The 21,435-nt window shown below is 39.3% G+C and overlaps 1 protein-coding gene across 6 annotated transcripts in view; it reads left to right on the forward strand.

The window, feature by feature from the left end:
• The window catches only part of LOC110840451 (uncharacterized), a 103,390-nt gene that overhangs the window by 62,126 nt on the left and 19,829 nt on the right, over positions 1–21,435 (forward strand). For all 6 annotated transcript variants that reach the window (XR_015537692.1, XR_015537693.1, XM_087358228.1 and 3 more), the window contains exon 2: positions 20,068–20,137. Coding sequence is in view for 4 of the 6 variants with exons in the window: in XM_087358228.1 (XP_087214354.1) it covers positions 20,068–20,137 (70 nt within the window). In the remaining 2 variants the exon portion in view is untranslated. The remainder of the gene's footprint in view (positions 1–20,067; positions 20,138–21,435) is intronic.

The raw sequence follows: 21,435 nt of genomic DNA on the forward strand, positions 1-21,435 counted from the left end.
ACCTAAACTAACCTAACCTAACCTAACCTAACCTAACCTACCCTACCATAACTTAACCTAACCTAACCTAACCTAACCTAACCTAACCTAACCTAACCTAACCTAACCTAACCTAACCTAACCTAACCTAACCTAACCTAACCTAACCTAACCTAACCTAAACTAACCTAACCTAACCTAACCTAACCTAACCTACCCTAACCTAACCTAACAACCGGAATTCAAAATTTTTGTCGAAAATTTCGAAAAATCTTAGTTTTCTTCGCGTTTCACGCCATTTGCAGCCATTCTTAATTTTTTTGAAATTTCGACAATTTTGAAAATTTGAGAAATTTCAATTTTTTCGAAAATTTTCGAAAAGTAGAAAAACGTGGGAAATCGTCCAAAAAGCGCACAAAACTAAGAATTTTTGAAAATTTTCATCTTTTAATTTTCTTTCGAATTTTCGGAAAATTTTTGGTTTTGTTCGCATTTCAGAGCGTTTGCAGCGTTTTTTGATTTTTCTAAAAATGTGAATTTTTTTCTTGTAAATTTGACCTGGCTCATCCTTATCAGGACTAGACTCCGCCGGGCTGTCTATTTCACACAGTATGAGACGTACTCACTATGTGAGTCAACCGGTATCTGCTGTATACGGTGTGTGATTCACCAGGTCTGTGCATGACTCCGCCTCTGGCTAACAAGGTCTATGCGTTTTCACGACGTCATCACAAGACCCAGGAATGTGACTCGATCGGTTTGGATAACTTTGGTTGCAATATTAGCAAACCGACGCCTGGCGTCGCGACGCCCAACATTGCGACTCTCTGTCATGGCGCCTGTGTTATCGCACGTGAATTTAAATATCACTGCTGACGAAATTAGAAAACCGACGCCTGGCGTCGCGACGCCGAACATTGCGACGCTCTATCATGGCGCCAGTGTTATCGCACCTGAATTTAAATATCACTGCTGAAGAAATTAGTAAAGCGACGCCTGGCGTCGCGACGCCATCCGCCGTCACGCCAGATGAAGCATACCACCCTTGGTATAACGTTTGGCACGATGATAGAAAATGGACGCCTTGCGTAACAAGGTTCTTGAAGGACGAAATTTTACCGAAGATGACAAAATAACCTAACCTAACCTAACCCAACCTAACCTAACCTAACCTAACCTAACCTAACCTAACCTAACCTAACCTAACCTAACCTAACCTAACCTAACCTAACCTAACCTAAACTAACCTAACCTAACCTAACCTAACCTACCCTACCCTAACTTAACTTAACCTAACCTAACCTAACCTAACCTAATCTAACCTAACCTTACATAACCTAACCTAACCTACCCTACCCTACCCTAACCTAACCTAACCTAACATAACCGGAATTCAAAATTTTTGTCGAAAATTTCGAAAATTCTTAGTTTTCTTCGCGTTTCACGCCATTTGCAGCCATTTTTAATTTTTTTGAAATTTCGACAATTTTGAAAATTTTCAAAGAGAAATTTCAATTTTTTCGAAAATTTTCGAAAAGTCGAAAAACGTGGGAAATCGTCCAAAAAGCGCACAAAACTAAGAATTTTTGAAAATTTTCATCTTTTAATTTTCTTTCGAATTTTCGGAAAATTTTTGGTTTTGTTCGCATTTCAGAGCGTTTGCAGCGTTTTTTGATTTTTCTAAAAATTTGAAATTTTTTCTTCTAAATTTGACCTGGCTCATCCTTATCAGGACTAGACTCCGCCGGGCTTTCTATTTCACACAGTCTGAGCCGTACTCACTCTGTGAGTCAACCGGTATCTGCTGTACACGGTGTGTGATTCACCAGGTCTCTGCATGACTCCGTCTCTGGCTAACAAGGTCTATGCGTCTTCACGACGTCATCACAAGACCCAGGAATGTGACTCGATCGATTTGGATAACTTTGGCTGCAAGATTAGCAAACCGACGCCTGGCGTCCCGACGCCGAACATTGCGACGCTGTATCATGGCGCCAGTGTTATCGCACATGAATTTAAATATCACTGCTGACGAAATTAGAAAACCGACGCCTGGCGTCGCGACGCCGAACATTGCGACTCTCTATCATGGCGCCTGTGTTATCGCACGTGAATTTAAATATCACTGCTGACGAAATTAGAAAACCGACGCCTGGCGTCGCGACGCCGAACATTGCAAAGCTCTATCATGGCGCCAGTATTATCGCAAATGAATTTAAATATCATTGCTGACGAAATTAGAAAACCGACGCCTGGCGTCGCGACGCCATCCGCCGTCACGCCAGAAGAAGCATACCATACTTGGTATAACGTTTGGCACGATGATAGAAAATGGACGCCTTGCGTAACAAGGTTCTTGAAGTACGAAATTTTACCAAAGTTGCCAACATAACCTAACCTAACCTAACCTAACCCAACCTAACCTAACCTAACCTAAACTAACCTAATCTAATAAAACCTAACCTACTCTAACCTATCCTAAGTTAACCTCACCTAACCTACCCTAACCTAACCTAACCTAACCTAACCTAACCTAACCTAACCTATCCTAACCTAACCTAACCTAACCTCACCTAACCTAACCTAACCTAAACTAACCTAACCTAACCTAACCTAACACAACCTATTCTTTCGTAACCTAACCTGCCGTAAGATATAACGTATTTGAAAGTTGGCAAAACTAACCGAGTCTTACGTAACAACGTGAGCGTTCGGAAGCGTGATTTTATGATCACGCGTGCCCAAGTGTGACAAAGCGTGACAAGACGTGATCTGCTTTTACTTCGTGTAAAGGGATCACCATATGTGTCGAAAAGTCACGAAGATATACAGAGCGTGACGAAACGTGATCAAGCGTGATAAAGCGTGACTACGCGTGCCTATGCGTGACGAACTGTAACGTCGTGACGATATATGGCCAAAATTACCTAAAAGTGACGAATATTTTGAAAGCGTGACAAAGCGTGACTTGGCGTGATGTACTCTATCGACGTGACGAATTGTGCCCATAAGTGTCATAACGTCACAACAATCATCAAACGGTACCTAACGTAAGACAATCCACTAAACAGACAACCTAACCTAACCTAACCCAACCTAACCCAAGCTAACCTAACCTAACCTAACCTAACATAACTTAACACAACACAACCTATTCTTTCGTAACCTAACCTCCCGTAAGATATAACGTATTCGAATGTTCCTAAAATTAACCGAGTCTTACGTAACATCGTGAGCGTTCGGAAGCGTGATTTTATGTTCACGCGTGCCCAAGCGTGACAAAGCGTGACAAAGCGTGACAAGACGTGAACTGCTTTGACTTCTTGTAATGGGATCACCATATGTGTCGAAAAGTCACGAAGATATACAAAGCATGACGAAACGTGATCAAGCGTGATAAAGCGTGACTACTCGTGCCTATGCGTGACGTACTGTAATGGCGTGACGATATATGGCCAGAATTACCTAATAGTGACGAATATTTTGAAAGCGTGACAAAGCGTTACAAAGCGTTACTAAACGTGACTAGGCGTGATGTACTCTATCGGCGTGACGAATTGTGCCCATAAGTGTCATAACGTCACAACAATCATCAAAACGGTACCTTACGTAAGACAATCCACTAAACAGACAACCTAACCTAACCCAACCCAACCTAACCTAACATAACCTAACCTAACACAAACTATTCTTTCGTAACCTAACCAGCCGTAAGATATAACGTATTCCAAAGTTGCCAAAACTAACCGAGTCGTACGTAACATAACGTGAGCGTTCGGAAGCGTGATTTTCTGACCACGCGTGCCCAAGCGTGACAAAGCGTGACAAGACGTGATATGCTTTGACTTCGTGTAAAGGGATCACCATATGTGTCGAAAAGTCACGAAGATATATAAAGCGTGACTAAACGTGATCAAGCGTGATAAAGCGTGACTATGCGTGACGTTCTGTAACGGCGTGACGAATTGTGCCTATAAGTGTCATAACGTCACCCCAATCATCAAAACGGTACCTACCGTAAGACAATCCACTAAACAGACAACCTAACCTAATTTAACCCAACCTAACCTAACCTAACCTAACCTAACCTAACCTAACCTAACACAACCTATTCTTTCGTAACCTAACCTGCCGTAAGATCTAACGTATTCCAAAGATGCCAAAACTAACCGAGTCTTACGTAACATAACGTTAGCGTTCGAAAGCGTGATTTTATGATCACGCGTGACCAAGCGTGACAAAGCGTGACAAGACGTGATATGCTTTTACTTCGTGTAAAGGGATCACCATATGTGTCGAAACGTCACGAAGATATACAAAGCGTGACGAAACGTGATCAAGCGTGATAAAGCGTGACTACGCGTGACTATGCGTGACGTACTGTAACGGCGTGACGATATATGGCCAGAATTACCTAAAAGTGACCAATATTTTGAAAGCGTGACAAAGCGTGACTAGGCGTTATGTACTCTATCGGCGTGACGAATTGTGCCCATAAGTGTCATAACGTCACAAAAATCATCAACACGGTACCTAACGTAAGAGAATCCACTAAACAGACAACCTAACCTAACCTAACCCAACCTAACCTTTCCTAACCTAACCTAACCTAACCTAACACAACCTATTCTTTCGTAACCTAACCTGCCGTAATATGTAACGTATTCTAAAGTTGCCAAAACTAACTGAGTCTTAAGTAACATAACGTGAGCGTTCGGAAGCGTTATTTTATGATCACGCGTGACCAAGCGTGACAAAGCGTGACTAGGCGTGATCTGCTTTGACCTCGTGAGAAGGGATCACCATATGTGTCGAAACGTCACGAAGATATACAAAACGTGACGAAACATGACCAATCGTGACTACGCGTGACTATGCGTGACGTACTGTAAAGACGTGACAAAATGTAGCCAGAATTACCGAAACGTGACGAAAATTTTGAAAGCGTGACAAAGCGTAACAAAGCTTTACAAAGCGTGACAAAGCGTGACTAGGTGTGACTTTCTGTATCGGCGTTACGAATTGTGCCCATAAGTGTCAAATCGTCACAACAATCATCAAAACGGTACCTTACCTAAGAAAATCCACTAAACAAACAACCTAACCTAACCTAACCCAACCTAACTTAACACAACACAACCTATCCTTTCGTAACCTACCCTGCCGTAAGATGTAACGTATTCCAAAGTTGCCAAAATTTACCGAGCGTTACGTAACATAACTTGAGCGTTCCGAAGCGTGATTTTGTGATCACGCGTGCCCAAGCGTGACAAAGCGTGGCCAGGCGTGATCTGCTTTGACCTCGTTACAAGGGACACCATATGTGTGGAAAGGTGACGAATATATACAAATCGTCACCAAACGTGACCAAGCGTGTCTAAGCGTGACTAGGTGTGACGTTCCATAACGGCGTAACGAGATGTGGCAATAAATGTCGATACGTGGCTAAGATTTTCAAAACATTTCCTAACTTAACAAACTAATCTAATTTAACTTAACCTAATCAAAACTTATCTAACTTAACCTAACGTACTATAATAACCTTACCTATCCTATCCTAACGTAACCTATCTTAACCTAACCTATCCGAACATTTCCAACCTAACCTACCTTGTCATAACTTCATCTAACGTATTGTAAATTAACAAAAATTAACCGAGCTCCCGCAATATAACTTAAACGTGCCAAAGCTTGACTTGGACTTAGTTTGTCTGTCTGAGTGTTGTGATAAGATGCGTTATCAATTATCAGAAATGAGATTGCAACGAACATGTGGCATGTTGTTAATACAGCACAGTCGCAGTCACAAAGACAACAGTTATCAGGATTTTACAGTGCTGCACTGACACAGACTGTACTGATCGACGGAAACTCCTTCCTTCATTGAGATTTCCGCATACTGGGCACTCCCTACAGGGTCAGTGGTCATAATCGGTGGATCCAATTCTACTGACAGTCTTAAATAACCCACAAATAAATAATAAAGCTATGAGAAACCTCAATTAGGACAGGTTAGGACACCAGCCTAGTTTTGATCCACGTACCTATGGAGTACAAGTATACAGCTCCATTCCTACACCTGTGTGCTGCGTTTTACTTTTGTTTGTTTTGTAACTGTAATTAATTCGGTCAAGACGGAAACATGGTGTGTGCAATTTAACGGAACATATTTATAGATTAATATAAACTTCTCTTAAACTACGGCTAAGCAATCAGAGTGGATAAATGAAATGTCAGTACCGAAATTAGTCCCTCGTTAAATGGTGTGAAGGATACAGTTTTCAATCACCATATAGAAAGTTTCCGTGTGAGCTGTACCCTGATGACCCGTGGTCGGTGTTTCTTTGTCCCTCCCCCACCCTTCTCCACCCCACCATACCCATATCACGGCTGACCATGCTCCATCATGAGTTTCTTACCCAAAGGGAACCTGGTATAACATTTATGAGGGTCTGCACTCTTTGGTACGTCCCTCACTAATTACAATTACTAAGGTTATGTGCACTGGTCAACAAAACAAATTTTGTGTGGAATTATTAACGGTGTCTTACGTTCATCTGTAGCAGGTGGCTACGTGTTCGTTTGTCTGGAAGATTAATTGTGCAATAACGATAAACAATAAAATACACATTAATTTAGAAAAAAGATAAATATGCAATGATTTTATATGTAGATGGATGACTTCTGGGTTGTGGCGTCGTGTAGTCTGGCAGACGTTTACCAACGTTTCAGAGGTCAGGATAACCGGCAGCGAGGTTCTCTAAAACGTTGGTAAACGTCTGCCAGACTACACGACGCCACAACCCAGAAGTCATCCATCTTCCGACTCACCGTCGTGAAGACCCCAAATCCTTTTTCATTCTATACGTAATTCAAAATTCTGAAATGTTTCCTTGCAGTTAGATAACATGGCGCCCTTTAAATTTGTTTCCAATTCGTCAATCAGGAATAGGCTTCAGTGTCATCATCATTGTTTAACCTAACAATCATGTTGGCCCATTAAAGATTCAGTATCAAATTCCTCGTCCAACCAACCAGGTATTGCCCCCAATAAACCCAAAACCGAAGGATTGCCACTTGTCTGCGCAATATTTCAATCAAATTTTTTGTGTAAGATTTGAGGTTTTCACAGCGGTGATTATGAAGATTTCTGTCTTCTGGGTTGTTGCGCCGTGTAGTCTGATCGATGCTAACCAACGTTTCAGAGGTCATACTGCCTCCGTCGTCAGGGCGATGAATATGACGGAGGCAGTATGACCTCTGAAACGTTGGTTAGCATCGACCAGACTACACAGCGCAACAACCCAGAAGACAGAAATCGTCAAATGTTTTATATTGTTCTTATGATTTCGCCGCGTAGAATAGGCCTGTTATGATTAAATTGTTAAATATCTACACGTAAGCATACACTTTCGCCACATTGTAGTTCTAACCAATTTTTAAGAAATTGTTAAAATAATTAATCAAAATTTGTTTTGATCGGTTGGTGTAGGCTTATTTCAGTACAATTTTATATTATGTTATTCTATTTATTTATTCGAATTCTCTATAATATTTCAACTGTTGACGTTAAACTATGATTTAAAACTTATGAAAGATATGACCTATTTTAAAGTATCTTCTTTGGGGCTGGAGATGAGTTGGGTCGCTACAGTGACAAACAAAAGTGAATACCGTCTTTTTTTTTGTCGTTGTTTTGTAAGAAAATATGAAGTAGATGGGATGGTTGCCAGTCTTCGTAGACCACTGCGAAACTAACTCACAAGTGCCATTCTTTTTTACGTCATCTTTTTTATTAGCTTGTAGAGGCTGAGTGAAACAAAATCGATCAGGTTAGCTGGTCTAGGCAGGAAGCAGAACCAATCACTTCCCGAATGTGACAATCACTTCATTACGTGCTTGTTTGACGAACATTTTAAACAACAGGAATTCCATTTCTTTGAATATTACAAGTATTACGAATGAGGAATTTGTAAGGACTTGAAAGAATATTGTTCTGGCCTATTGTATGGCGCAAGTCCGACTTTTTTGGGCTAAAAATTCTCGGTCTGGTTAATTGAAATATGGGCTGAGATGTGAACCCTGGTCCTCTCAAATATGTAACAGTATTGTTATTGAGTACTACATGCAGCGATGTCCAGTATAGATTTACTACGGCCTTTCAAATAATAATGATGTAAAATGTTAATGCAAAGACCATTTTGCTTGAGGGTATGTACTTCACAGATTTCATCATACTATACATACAGTTTTTTTAAAGATACGTACTGAGGTCCAGATTTGACGGGAATGCTAATGTGTGATTAGAATTCCTAAATTCTTCAAAAAATATCTAATTCTTTTTCATTTACGTTGAGACTTGGACCAAAATGAGATCAAGTAGCTGTGAAATTGAAGACGCAATGGCAGACTGGCAGGTCATCCAGATAACACGCCATCGGACTACACGCAGGACAATGCACAAAGCAGTTAGGCATCCCACTCTTTCTGAAAGTATGTAAAACAGAGCTGGAATTGGGCTGGAAGATATTCCCGAGGAGATTAAATTGTTATCTACTCGTAGGCTCTCCGCTAAGAGAACAGAAAATCCTGTCGTGGAAGAGACGTCCAATAGGCGAGCACGAAATTTGCAGTTTGCAGCCAGCATTGTGTGCCGTGGTTTCAGAGTTTCCAAATTCGAAAGTTGTAACGTAGTAAGTGAAGCACATGCTTGCAAAAGGTGTTTTGTAAGTGTTGTACGAGAGGGCGAAAATCGGTTTCCCTATTGTTTGTTAGTTAGTTAGTTTACTTGCCTCGCTTTTCCAAATACAGAGGCTACATTCCTACGAATGGCAGGGTGATAGTGAAATCAGAACGTGGAAGGAAGAGGTTGGGGAATGTTAAGGATACTTTCCCAGTTTCATTTTTTATGGCCTGATGAATATCACAAAAACTTGTCAGGATATCCGGCCTCGGGACGAGAATCGAATTCCGAACCCCTCAAATATAAGTCAGAAATTCTGAGCATTCAACAGCGATATTCTCTTTGTTTCTAATTTTCAGTGTTCATTTCTGTTATCACTTTGGACTGTATTTTGATTTTCTTTATATTGAAGTCTCATTTAATAATAATATCCAGTGTAGGCCCACACAACTTTTAAAATATTTGTTCCTAAAGTATAATTTTGAATTTCGTATTGTTAATGTCATAAAATTACATGAAAAGAATACGAGGATGGAGTGATCTATAATGCTGTAATTCGGTCTCTTGGTTCATAGAAACTCAGTGGCCATGCACATAAATAGACACGCACAAACACTTTCTACATTTCAAGGATCCGTCATAACTAGTCTTATATGACATTTTCTATTACATCTGACCGACCCGAAGTAGTGGTAACGCTTTGCGTTTGTGTCAGGGAGGTAGGTGGTTAGAATCTTACCCGGGTTACGGATATTGCGTGGTGTTCCAAAGTCTCTCTCACCGAGTTTCTGCTACCTTTATATAGGCTACGACTGCCTTCTTCCAAATCCTTACCTCTTCACCTATATGATCATCAGTCTTATTCACCATTTCATGAGCGGTGCGACAGGACAGCTGAGTAGCTAATGAACCAATTCAAAGTTTTTTTGTTGCGAAAAGGTTAATTTGTTTGACTCGTTTTGTGGTACAGCCCATATATTTACCTGAAAGTGCAAATACAATCATTGAACAAGTCCATCCGTCACAAGGGGATTTAAAAGCCGAATCGTGTATTTACGAGAAGAACTTTTACGGGAAACTCGACGCTTTGTGTAGTCGACTGTGAAGGGTAACATAGAAATACAAAGAAGCAACATTACAGATGTAATTCTTGTCTCTGGTCAACAGCCACCATTGTTCCTCCGCTTCACAGTTTTGCATGTTACGTTATTTTATTTACATTTTGCGATGCAGCGTTTTTCACAGTTGCGACACGTCCTTTTCGAGGTTAGAACCGAGGTTATCCGCAGGTTCCTTCTCAACGAAGAAGATAGAACACTAACGGTTGTGTAGAGATTTGCATCAGTCCGGAGAACAGGCACGGTATAAAATCAGTTGCACTGAAAGTCTTAGCCACGTGGTTAGTTCTCCTGTTCCGTTTTCAGGACGTGCGTGGTTCAAATATCAACCCGGAGACTGGCTTTTCTGGCTGAGGATTTTCGTAGTTTTCCTCAGTTATTCCAGGAATGTGTCGGGATATGACGTTAAATTAAACCACGACCGCTTTCCTCCGCATTCATTTTGATGTTACCATTCACGTGTCATAACAGACGACGATGTAATATTCTGAGCTGCTACTGACATTGCAATTAAATAAACCAAGAATAAATAAATAAATAAATACATGTATTGATAAATTAATTTCGTTCTTCCTTCTTGATTCTGTTCGTTTATGTCTTTTGGTCCCACATCACAATAAAATTACTGCCGTCTATTAGAAAATTCTCCTTATGAGTTTTTGACTAAGGAACACTTCCCTGTCTCTTCTCGCCATTCCCTCTGCTGCACACAAGTTATGTGATTTCACGGCCCCTGCTACAACAGCCTTGCATGGGCCACATGATTGATGTTCTTTACAGGGGACCTCATATTAAAAAGAGCATCTGTTGAGACACATAAAGCGTGGCAAGTACAAGAGGGCGTCTGATCTCAGCACGGTCATACACCTACCGACGTTTCAAAGGTGTTTTCTGCTTCCATCATCAGAATGAAGTAAGATATACGTGGTTTCAACAATTTCATTTTCAGCAGCAATCATTCCAAATAATTTCATAGAAGTTATAAGGAAACGAAATGTTTTGTGGGGTCAACTTGCTAAATTTACAGTGACGAGCTCCTTGAACACAGAGAAGAACATTCAGGTTACGTAATAGGCCGGAGATATCTAAGCGACAAGCAGCTTCTCAAGAATGTCTGATTCGTGAAATTAGTTAATTTATTATCATCCTATTTTTAGCGGAGTGGGTTGTAATCAGCATTCGAACAACGATTTCGCTGGGATTAGTAGTTCCAATCTAACATTTACAACTGGAGTTACTAATGATAACTTGCGTCACTGTTGTGCGTACCAAAGCCTGCGTCTTGATTTTTTTTTCGGAACGTTTCTCCTTATTTCGACATACGGTTCGCTTTTGAGAGAAAGGAATAAAAATTTTGCACTGACCGTGTATTTTTTTGAAGCTTTATAGGAAATATCAAAGAAGATAAAAAACAAAGATATTCTGAGAGATGAAAACAAGAAAGCTTTTCTTTTCCTATGCATCACAAAGAGTATTACATAATGAAGTTGTTGTGTTCCTTCATGTTTCTGCATCCAGTCAGATATGATTGCAGGAAGAATGTATAGCATACATCTAAACATGTTACATTCTCTCTCTGATATATGCTGTCTCTTCATTGGTCCTTACTCACCATTTTCTCTTTTCGTGAAGAAAAGGTTTGTGTCTTTTTTCTCCTCTCTCTCGTGTTTCCTTAGCTTTGTTCCTTACATATTCTATCATGTGGTGAGCCTTTTTTATATAAATTTACTTGCCGTAGTTGCATATGTAGACAGATATGTATAGTTCGTTTCTGACGTATTTCAGACTTCAAAAGAAACAGAAACCAAAAACATCCAATCATTAACATCAGGATACGGAGCGTCGTAAAACAACAAGACAAGTTGTGTTACTAGAGTGGTAAACTATATGTGACATCTCTTGTTTCTGGCACGGAAAAGCATTCTGAAATGTCGCTTAAGTAGCTTTTGTCCTTACCTGCCTCTTGTTTTCAGCACGTGTTGTAAATGCCTCTTAATCAAAATTTTCTCGCGTTATTCCATTCTGTGTCACTTCAACACAAACTGGACCTAAGCCTCACTCTATAATAGTGGGTGGACCAGTCAAAAAGATGCTTGTATGAATGACTAACACATTGTATACGGAGAAATGTAGTGGATGTGTTTATGAAATCATCATGTAATTAGCAAAAAACCGTATAGTAGTCACTTGTAAATCAGGATGCTACTAATGTGTTAACGTCTCTCTGTGAGGTTCCACGTATCAGCATACTCGCTTCATGATTCCTGGGATTTATCCGTCCCGTCTATGGTGGAAGAGGACTTCTTCGAATAAAGCCATTATAATTCATGTATTTTTCCCACCAAGAAAAGACACTACAAAAATTATTATTTCTTACTGCATTAGTATAAATGTCATCAGACATTCGGGAAAAATATAAAATTAATAAATGTATTTATTGTGACGTTATTTTTAAGCCTTGCTATCCTAAAGCCTTGAGTAAAATTTGAAATTTAATTTCATCTACTTGTCTCTGGTCCCGAAAATTCGAGTCTGGGTCAGATGTTTCAACTCTGGGACACTGCACAGTTTCGTTCTCTATTGATGCGTCTGTGTGTACGAGGAGGAAGGCGCCCACGTGTTGTATGCAGTGTGGGATATTTCGTTGACTGTACAGCGGTGGCAGCATCAGTGGGGCAGAACATTCCCCTGCTCCCTCACGCTAACTGAATCTCTCTAATTGAATTACGGGTTAGAGCAGCGAGTCTACAGGCAGGTGAACTGGTGAACTGCACACATCACAAATGGTGGCGATTCACAGACCTACAGTCTGATAATATCGAACATTAACATCAACCAATATTTTGCTCAGCAAAGCAAACAGAAACTAGTTACTTTCTTATGTGTTTGCACCTTTCAGATAGATAAGTTCGTGAGTATTTGTCAGAATAACATCCACGTGTCTGCAAATATCATGCATCAAACCACAATTATCACGTCATACGTGTCACGAAAGCATAATACGTAGTTTCAATATTTCATTCTTCCTTTAACATTCTAAAGCACGGTGGTAACTGCTTGCCTCCTGTTGAAGCAGGAATTTTGACCACAAATTGTATTGGTGTATTTTATATAATTCTCAAAATAAATAGAAACTGCTTCCTTAAATAGCATTGACCAATTGGTCATTGCAGTGGAGACGTCTTATGGTTTCTTGGGAAAAAAAACTCAAATTTTAAATAATATTTAGACGAGCTTCGATCTTTAAATGCCTAAATGTTGTTCGCTTTCTAACCCATATATATATATATTACTTATTATTTGTACGATTATATCTTATCAATTTAATTGAAGTCGAAGGTTCGAGTCTACCGCTGGACCCTTTCTTGAACCAGTTCAGTCTAGATCTTTAAAATACAGTTCAATATCTTCTTCAGGCTATATCTAAAAAAAATTACATTTACCATCTTCCTCACGAATGCCAAATCTTCTGATACATATTTTTCATTATTTACTTTAATCTCTCAACCCAAATAATGCGAGAGTAACTTCAAATAAATTACATCTACACACTTTCCAATTTATTTTTAACAATCAGCTCATCATTCGACTATATGTAATTTGTGTAACTGAGGCAGCGTCGTTAAGTAAACAAATAATGAAACCCAGAAGTTCGTAAAACTAAGCATTTTAATTGCCTTGCAGTTCCGAAAACCGAAAAGTTGATATGATTATAGTTCTCACTGTATACACATCTCACTCAGTATATAGCAAATATGTTAATTTAATAGAACATTTATGCTTTTCTAAGTTATTAAACTATAACGAAAGTCTGATTCCATTTTTTCCAACATAAATGACAAATTGTGGTTGGTTTTTGGCGATTAATATTGCTTTTGTCGATATATTTTATACTGCCGCAAGAGGAAATCAACGTTTCTGAAAATAATTATTATCAGAAATTTCTCACAATAAAACTCAGATTGTTTAAATATAGAAAAAATGTTAAAATACGCTATTTAATTTGCTTCAAAAACGACAGTATATTTTTCCGTAGTGGCCATGTCCAATGTGGAAAAGCCATTTTCTACTCCCTGTACTAAAAGTAGTCTTAACGGGCAAAAAGAATAAACAAAAAACTCCTGGGTACTTTAGATGTTAATTCGGTTTAAAACTGCGTTACACAGTCGGTAATACCGTTTTCGGACTCCATCAACTGTGAGTCTGAATTGCTGAGTGGTTAAGTGCGGTTCGAAGGCAGATCTCGTCCATTTTATTGGAAAATGGAGTAGATTTTATCTCTGTCAATAAAGGGATTCAGAGATATCAGTCATATTAACTTATGGGATATTGCAGTCAACATGTAACTCCTAGCATTTACCCTGCAACTCATTCTGTTCTTTAGAAATTCCCTTTCATGCACAGTCATATTTGGATTGACTGAGTGCCCCCAGTACCTGTTAATTCTGATAGCCTGATGTTCAAACGGGAGTTATAAACTTTGTTTAGTTGTTTGTTTGTTGATTCTAAACCTCACAGACGGACGCATGTTCAAATGTTATGGATATCGTTCTACGTTATTTTATGGCGCTGTGTTAGTTGATGAACTCACGTAGAGTCGAATAAGGTAAATTGAAAGGTTAACGTCAGAAGACGGTCAACTGTCCTCTTCTATCATATGGCTCCAGTACTCTTTTCCAATAAATTTATTAATATATTCAGCTTATTAGTCGGCATTGAGGCCTAGAATTGAACTCAAGACCTCCGAATACGAGGCAGGATTGTTAACCAGAAGCCCTCAACGATCGGTTTCAATTTTGTGAAACAGTGTATGAGGGCTTCTTTGTGTGCGCATGAACAGGCAAGTTGTTCGTCTGGAAGGAGAGAAATGTTAAGTTTTACAGCAGCAAGGAAACATACGATGCGATATACCTTTCAAAGAATTGGGGGGGGGGGTTGTTCTTGCAGTGATGGACGCCAGGCGCCATTTCTTTACAAGCTCACAGTTTGTTTCTGTGCCTTGTCGTCAGAAGTGGTTTGGATGACTGTACCACAATAGAAATAATAGTGCCGTGAGTGCTCAGACTAATCTGGTACATAGCTCTACCTTTTAATCTCCAGTATATCTCTGGACCTCTTTAACTGTGAAGGAAGGAAGACAACTTGGGAGATAAAGAACTGGATTTGTTTCGCCTGGGAACGGGAAGAAGGCGAGATCAATGGAGCAACAGAGCACAGCGGGAAGGGTAGCCTAGCAGTGAGTGGCCCGTTTCAAATTTTCCAATTTCTTTACTTCTAAAAGGTACAAGTCTCCATTATAATACTTCACGCCTGCACCCAAGTGAAATAGGCCAAGCCGTTAGATTTGAATTAGGTTAAACTTATGGATGAATGTGAAAGAAAATAATAAATAAAGTTTATCATGGCCCTACTCAGGTTTTTGGAAGCTCGCTGTCAAAAATACAGCCCCGACGTTCCTTATCTTTAGGTCTTGTTAGGTTTCGCGACAACTATCCTAGATCAAGCGTGTAAAACGATGTAACGTCACTATTCCTCATTCATCCATCATCATTTAACAACGAATCACATTCATCTTCGTATCTAATTCCGGTCTAGTTACTACTGAACTTCTTCAACTGCTGAATGACCTTTTCTTCCCTTTCTGGACTCTTCACAGATGTGTTGTCGTATAAAACATTATTTTGATAACACTGTAAAATAAAAATTAGGCTGTGCTTTTCTTTGGATGCCCGAAGACTGTCTTGATTGAGGTTTTCAACATTTTACTCAGTTGCTCTAATGAAAAACTGACACATTAACATAAAGTAATCCACGACCACTTCTTCACTACATCGCCATTCAACATTCACAGTCACCTTCCATTCACGTTATATCTTTGGTGATCAATAAGAAGGACTGAAGTCACATTAGTTGTATTCATGGAAGCTTTTCTTACTCAGTACAAAAAGATATGATCTATTTAAAAGAAAGATAGCTATTTAATAACTTACGAATAAATAAACCGGGATATGTCTGCATTTTGATCAGAGAACTGAGGTTTTATACAGCTTGTAGTGCCGAAATGTGAGTTTTTATTGAAGGCAGTGAAGAAAGTGTTTCTCCTTGCCACCTGCACGTAGACTTCTTCCTGTAAGATGTAGAGCACTCAGGCAGGTGAAAGGCCCTTTAGCAGGTCATCAGAATGTAGCGTTGGATATTGCGTGACGTTCTTCTGTTATTTTGAACGATACTACTTTAGAAGAGGATGAAGGCGGAACTGTTGGAGAAGAGGAAAACACAGAAGCAAGGAGTGGAAAAACTGCAAAGTCGTAGTCAGTCTGCCACCAGGAATCACAGTACACACGGTCGTTCTGTAAGAGGGATATTAGAATGGCCGGAACTGCTTGTTTATATGCAAACTGGAGAGTTTCCACGGGGAAGTGGGGCGGAATAATTAAGTTATTTTCAGCGTGGACACATTACTGCCGTGATTTTCAGAAAGAACGGGGTCTCTGGACGAAGAAATATGTCGTTGTTCTACTTCGCTTCGGAGTCAACTTAAATGGAGTGTCTACTATGTCGCTCTGCGGTGGAAAAGTTGCACATTTTAAACAAACAGGAAACTCCATCTGAAGTCAGCTCAAACCTAATGGCCGGGGTTAGGTGTGAAATGAATATCACTGCTGTTTCACATTCGGGAAGTTTCTGGTTCAGATCTTGGTCAAAGTTATTTTCTTCTTTTTAACATGTTTGCAATTCTTTCAATTCTTGCAGGAAAATACCAAGATATTACGTTAAGATGAACCACGACCAAATATTCTAACCTAGTTTCTGAGTCATTGTACCTTCTCGTTCTTTAAGCCTGCTATGCATTTGATGCAGAGCCGTTAAAATTCCCAGAAATAAACAAATGAATTCGATTCCATCGGCTGCATTCTGTATGAATCGATCGAATTTCGGAACCGATTACTGTAATGCGTTTTGACGCACGCTAATAAACAACTGTTAGCATCTCATGGAATATTCATCCGTATATCCGCACGAAATAATTTATTTTCAACTGATTTTGATTAAATTTTGCACAGGGTATTCACACTAAACAGCCACGAACAAGTTTTATTTTGGGGTATTCCGGATTCTTAGTGCAGCGATAATTAGGCTAATTTAACTTTCACCTTCTGAACTACTTGACTGTGATGACATCCTTTGTAGTTAATGACAGACTTGTTTGGTCTTTGATTATTAAACGACTTAGTTTCCATTGACTACGAATATTATAGAGCGAAGAAAGAAATGGAAGTTTTCTTGTAGGTACTGTGGGTATCCACCTGTAGGGAGTGTTTGACACTACGAAAAATAGTTGAGGGTTCGATACCTTGACAGGGGACAACTGCGTTATTCTTACGTACAGGTCTAGTGAATAACCGCTGCACTAACTAACCTGCTTTATTCGTGGTTATTGATTAGGAAGACAGAGAAACCATTATATAAATATTGAGTTAGTCTGTACCTTTGCCGAAGTTCGAACCGGGTACTTCTGAGTATAAATCCAATAGGCCTAACTACTTGTTTAATAGCAATGCGTGCTTAAGTAAACCAAAGAATAAAACTCAGTTTCGTAATGAAAATATCAATCACATTTGGCGAACGGTCAGTATAACGTTCTGGAGACAAATAAATAAATGACGAATGTGATAGTGCATTTCCACATTGTCCGCGTTTTTGGGTCAAGTGCCTCTCTGTAAACGCTCTAGTAAGTACAGACTGCTTAATGGCTTCTATTCACATACAGTCGCGCTGGTTCGCATTCTCTGTTGGCGACACCGGAAGTCGCATTGTCGTAGAGGTCGGGTTCAATCTTCCGTACTCGACTGCAGCAATGTCACCAGGAAATCTTAGACGTTATAGTTGCAATTTATATATCTTTTGTTCTCAGAATGTTTTAGCTATTGAAGTATAAACAATGTAGAATTTTGGAACAGTTTTGACATCATCAGTAAAAATATCATGCATTCATTGTACATTCCTATGCATACTGCAACATAGAAATATCATATACCACGTGTTCCAAGTGTACTTCGGTTTAGGTTTTTACATGAAAGAAAGTAAGCTTTGCAATCTTTCACTCGACTTTATATAATCTGAGCTAAAACGTAGTCGTTAAATGAACAGTATATAACTCGTACTTCCTAGTTGAAACGTCTTCTGAACTCATACATAGATACCAACGTTTTGGAGAAACATACTGTGTCTATCTTCCGCGTTACAACTCAGAATATCGACATGGACATCTTCATCGCCGTTAGAATCTCAGATCTAAAATAGGTAACTAGTTTTCTACAGGAAACTCTCATAGTCAAGTGTCTCAGAGCTACATTGAAACTACTTTCAAGATGAACCCCTATCCGTCCTTGCGATACGACATTCTTCTCCCATTATCGTCATACTTCAGAACCATTATTCATATCATATGCCAACTATGGTCGGACAGTACACCCTTCACTGCCTGACAGCTTATATAACCCATTACTTAGGGCTTAATACACCTGCTCCGAGGATGCGTATGGGAAATCCTGTAATTCATATGATGCGCACTTTACTGTAATCATATGGCACCTGAAATGAGATGTGAAGATTATTTTAAATCATGTGCAAATAAGGATTTTAGAGGATGCGCTCGTGGATTTTGACTACAATGTCTCGCAATTCTCGTGAAGAGAGGGTTTGAGGAGAATCGGTGCCGATTTCTTAGCCGAGATTTTCACCCGGAAATATTACTTAATAGTAAAAACAAACTTATTATTCTCTAGAGGTTTATTACGGTACTTCTTGGGATATCGAGAAAAAAAATTCAAAATGCGTACACGATTTAGATTTACAGCTTTCTTCTTACTTCAGCTAGTTAAGTTCCAAATATTGTTGTGATTAATATTTTTATAATAACATGTAATGAATTTTCTTACCTCCCGTTATGTCATTACGCGTATGTTGCTGCAAACGACTTCCTGATGATCCTGTAGTAAAATAATTGTTATAGATTACGCATTGTATATCTCTACGACATTGCCCAAAAAGTCTTAAAAGTTAATCGATTATCAATTTATGGATTAAACTTCTAGGAAAACGGCAAGCTGCTGATTCTTGAGAGATCATTTATTATTATCACTGTAACAGAGAGACCGATGCTGATACAGAGCACGAGGAACATGTACTGAGTGAGATAGTGAACAGGTTATGGTTATGGTAATTCATATTGCCACTGTCAAGACTTAACTCCTTAAAGCTCAGCTACATATAACACATACTTCTACATTAAATAACTCTCCATTTTGCACCTAATATATTTAAGAATATCCAGCGATTCTCAGAATAAACAGATTATTTTCCTAACAGTATTACCCAATTAATCTTTGTAAGGGGGACGCTGTGTTTTCTTTGATGTAGGGGGCTGGGTATTATTTGGATGAGTTTCATGCCTCGAAGGGTTAAAGTAGCTTATCCGTAAATGAATCCCTGTCAGACTCGTGGCATGGATGTGTGTCCGCGTTCTTAAAAACGGTGTATCTTACATTCCTTATAAACTTAAGTAAAGTTTTTAGATTGGCTACGGGCTAGACGATCGGGGTTAGATTCCTGGTAGGAGCAGAGTTTTTTCGACACCGTTTTCTGATCGTCTTTAGACCCTACCCAGTACTCTATCTAGTCGCCGCCGGGGGCTCTTTCCCCAGGGGTGAAGCGTCTGAGGCATGAAATAACCATTCACCTCCGTCTAATGCCGAACTTAAAAATGCGTGGAGCCATACTTCCACTCCTCCGTACATCTTGATGGCACTGCATCTAAAGAAGAACCAGAAACAAACGTACCTTAGCTGTTTGCTCATTGACCAGGCTTTGTTGTTATTTACATCTAGGACCTCAGAGTTTTGGAAAATATGCTCATATTATTAGGGTCACGTGTTATGAAAATTTAATAATGAACATTATTCACGTGGATTAAACTTAGCAAATGATTTACGAATGTGATCGGCTGGAAAGTGTGGCCCACACTAAAAGCTTCCAGCATCAGAAGTCGATAATTTGTAAGTGACTGAAACAACTTGCATCCTCTCGCGGGGTGTACTCCAAAGTGCTGCAACGCCATTACTCGGAACACCGAACAAACAAAGTGCTTACAACATCCGAGTTTCTTTTAATTACAAAATTTACGCTTCAAGTAAAATCAAATTCTTCCTCACTCTTTCGTACCCATTTTCTCTCTTCTGTATTTTTATGAAGAAGTCATTAATTTCTTTCTTCCGCTACTTTCAGATATTTGCTGCGCCTGAGTGTGCCCTGAAGAGTGTGCCACGGAGCTCATTTTTCTTAATTACGAAACGAGGTAAGAAAAGAGGAGAAGGAAGTAGAAGGTGAGGTGTTTGGGGCCCATGAGGTAGCGGAGGGGAAGGGCATGCCCCTAGATTTAGCTGGTCATGAGATGGAAGAAAGAAACTTGTTCCATGATAATTAAAGTAGACGTTTTAATGTTTGTACTTACAGATAAATAGATACATGGACGTACAAGAAATTCGAAGACAAAATACTGGCAGTCTTTGTCTGCCCCACGCCCTGCATTAATGAAAAACGGAATATTTTTGGAAAGTCGTTGCCATTCCTGTAGATTATATTGTTCGGAACTTCTGAAGTCCACAATTCGGGTATCTCATATTAGGCTCTAGTCGTGACTGTTCTTTGCAGCCTTTATTTCAATGAAGTTGCATGGAAGTTCGTACATTACACTTCTTACAAATTCACCTTAGAATTATAAAAATTAAACATCTAAGACTTTAAACTACATCAATATGTAGAGTAATCAGGTAACATTGTTAAATATTCATTGTTCCATTAAACCTCTTGGAACAAAACTGTTTGCCATGTATTTGAAGACTTTCTGTGATTATTTGCTAATCGAATACTTCATATATCTATAGCACTATGGTTAATTTCGAAGTTGAACAGTTATTGCTTTTACTGATTATTTAGCAACTGGTGACACTATCTCCGCAAAAGTTCCCGAACTTGTTAAAAGAGACAGGAGTGATTGGATTTAGAATCAAATAATCTGAAGGCCATTATATACACAGAACTGCACAGAAAATAGCTGAAAAATCCATATTATCTAATCACATAGTCAACTTTGCAAGCGGATACTTGAAATAATGTAAGAAATTTTAGGCAGACTCAGGACTTAAAGTGAGTGTCTTGCTTTTGTGTTTCGAAAAATTCCCATATCAAGTTATTAACCGGCTAGCTCAGTCAGTAACATGACTGGCTCGACGAACGGACCTCCAATTGCTGCTGAAAACCGTATCTAGACCAATACTGAGGACCAAACAAGGGACTCTTTCCTCGAGATAAACACGACCAGAGCGCGAAGCTAACCACCCACCCGAGATCTGTAGAGTGTGGAGCATTATATTCACTCCTCCATGTACCCGTTCATAGTTTGGTGATTAGGCACAGGAAAACGTTTAATTTTACCTGTGTTTTACAATTTATTTTTGCAGAAAATAAGTCAAATTTAGCTACTTCGTGTCCCATCTTTGCCTGATCTGCTACGGGATGTAAAGGAATTCTGTAAATGACTTTTCAGTATCAATCAAATTGGTTTCTGAAAGAGTTTGTGTTTAATTAAGAGTC

Source organism: Zootermopsis nevadensis, unplaced genomic scaffold (genome assembly GCF_977971745.1).
Source record: "Zootermopsis nevadensis isolate Lab colony 2312 unplaced genomic scaffold, Znev_1.0 Znev_ptg000029l, whole genome shotgun sequence".
NCBI lineage: Eukaryota > Metazoa > Arthropoda > Insecta > Blattodea > Termopsidae > Zootermopsis > Zootermopsis nevadensis.